The following is a 1,240-nucleotide window of genomic DNA, read 5'->3' as shown; positions in this document are numbered from 1 at the left end:
TTTATTTAGCAAAAAAAAAGTCCAATGACAGAAAAAGCAAAAATGTTCTAGTTCCAGCTTCCTTTTATATTTGAGGATTTGCTTCTTTATGATGATGAAATTAAATATCTTTGGGTTTTGAAGTAGCTGGGACGTTTCAGTTCCCAGTTTCTAGATGTGTCGCAAGAGGAAATCATCAGCAGCAGGCACTGAATTTATTTAACATTTCAGTGATGGACTTTATACTAAAGCCACAGGCTGTTACAACCAATCAGACACCTGTTTGTGAACTGACATGTTAATAAAGAGAATAATCTGACGTATTGCACAACTCTCTGTGTCTTTTGCTGAACCAGAGAAAGAACTTGACGAGTACTCCAGCTACTACAACTCCAAACGTCGCTCCAACAACGCTCCGCCCTCCTTCCACTCCTCGCAGCACCACCTGCCCTGGGGAGGCGAGTACACGCTGGGGTCCAGGGGCACGCTGCCCCTCCACGGCTCCCGGCCCCGCATCCACATGCCCGCCTCCACCCCGAACCCGTACCCGCTGCCCGCCCAGAGTCACTACACCAACTCGTCCTTCGACAGGCCGCCGCGCCGCGTCCGCTCCCAGGACCAGCTGCTCGCGCTCGGAGAGGGCAACACGCTGTCCCGCCTGTCCAAGAACCAGCAACACCAGTACTACAAAGCCATGATGAGCACCAGCAGGGGCTCCAACTCGCAGGCGCTCCGCAGGTAAGACCGGAGAGGGGAGAGGACGGAGGGCAGGAAGGGTGAGAGCAGATGAAAGCAGATAAAAAGAAGCAGATGAAATTCTAAAGAGAAAGGAAGATGAAAGACGAGAGGAGATCATAATGTCAATATCAGATGATACGAGAGGATGGAGGAGAGATGAATCAGAATGTGTAATGTTTAATAGTGTTTGACAAGGTGAGGATACACAATATTAAATTAAATCAGTCCAATTTAAAACCTTTAACTTTTTATGATATTTTTAAAAATGAGTCAGATAAGCTAAGCTGAACAGTTCATGTTTGACTTTGGAAACAGCAGTTGACTAAAACATCACTGGCAAATAAACAATAGAAATATATATTATTAATATATATATTAATATATTTAAACCCAACCTTCTACTGTGAGAATGAATAAAACATCAGAACATAAAGTTAAATAATGTAAGACATCAGAATCATTTGGTAGGGGACTCAGTACCTTGCTTAAACTGTTATGATAGATAGATAGAAAGAAAGAAAGA

General features: G+C 43.8%; 1 protein-coding gene across 1 annotated transcript in view; it reads left to right on the top strand.

Annotated features, from left to right (window-relative positions):
• Positions 1-1,240, top strand: part of LOC118343131 — a 9,633-nt gene that overhangs the window by 7,774 nt on the left and 619 nt on the right. The window contains exon 4 of the mRNA XM_035681885.1: positions 336-713. Within this exon, the coding sequence (XP_035537778.1) occupies positions 336-713 (378 nt within the window). The remainder of the gene's footprint in view (positions 1-335; positions 714-1,240) is intronic.

Source organism: Morone saxatilis, unplaced genomic scaffold (assembly GCF_004916995.1).
Source record: "Morone saxatilis isolate NCDOM2014 unplaced genomic scaffold, NCSU_SB_2.0 Contig9, whole genome shotgun sequence".
Taxonomy (NCBI): Eukaryota; Metazoa; Chordata; class Actinopteri; family Moronidae; genus Morone; species Morone saxatilis.
Note: the sequence above shows the minus strand (reverse complement) of the source record. Positions and strands in the feature narration are given on the sequence as shown.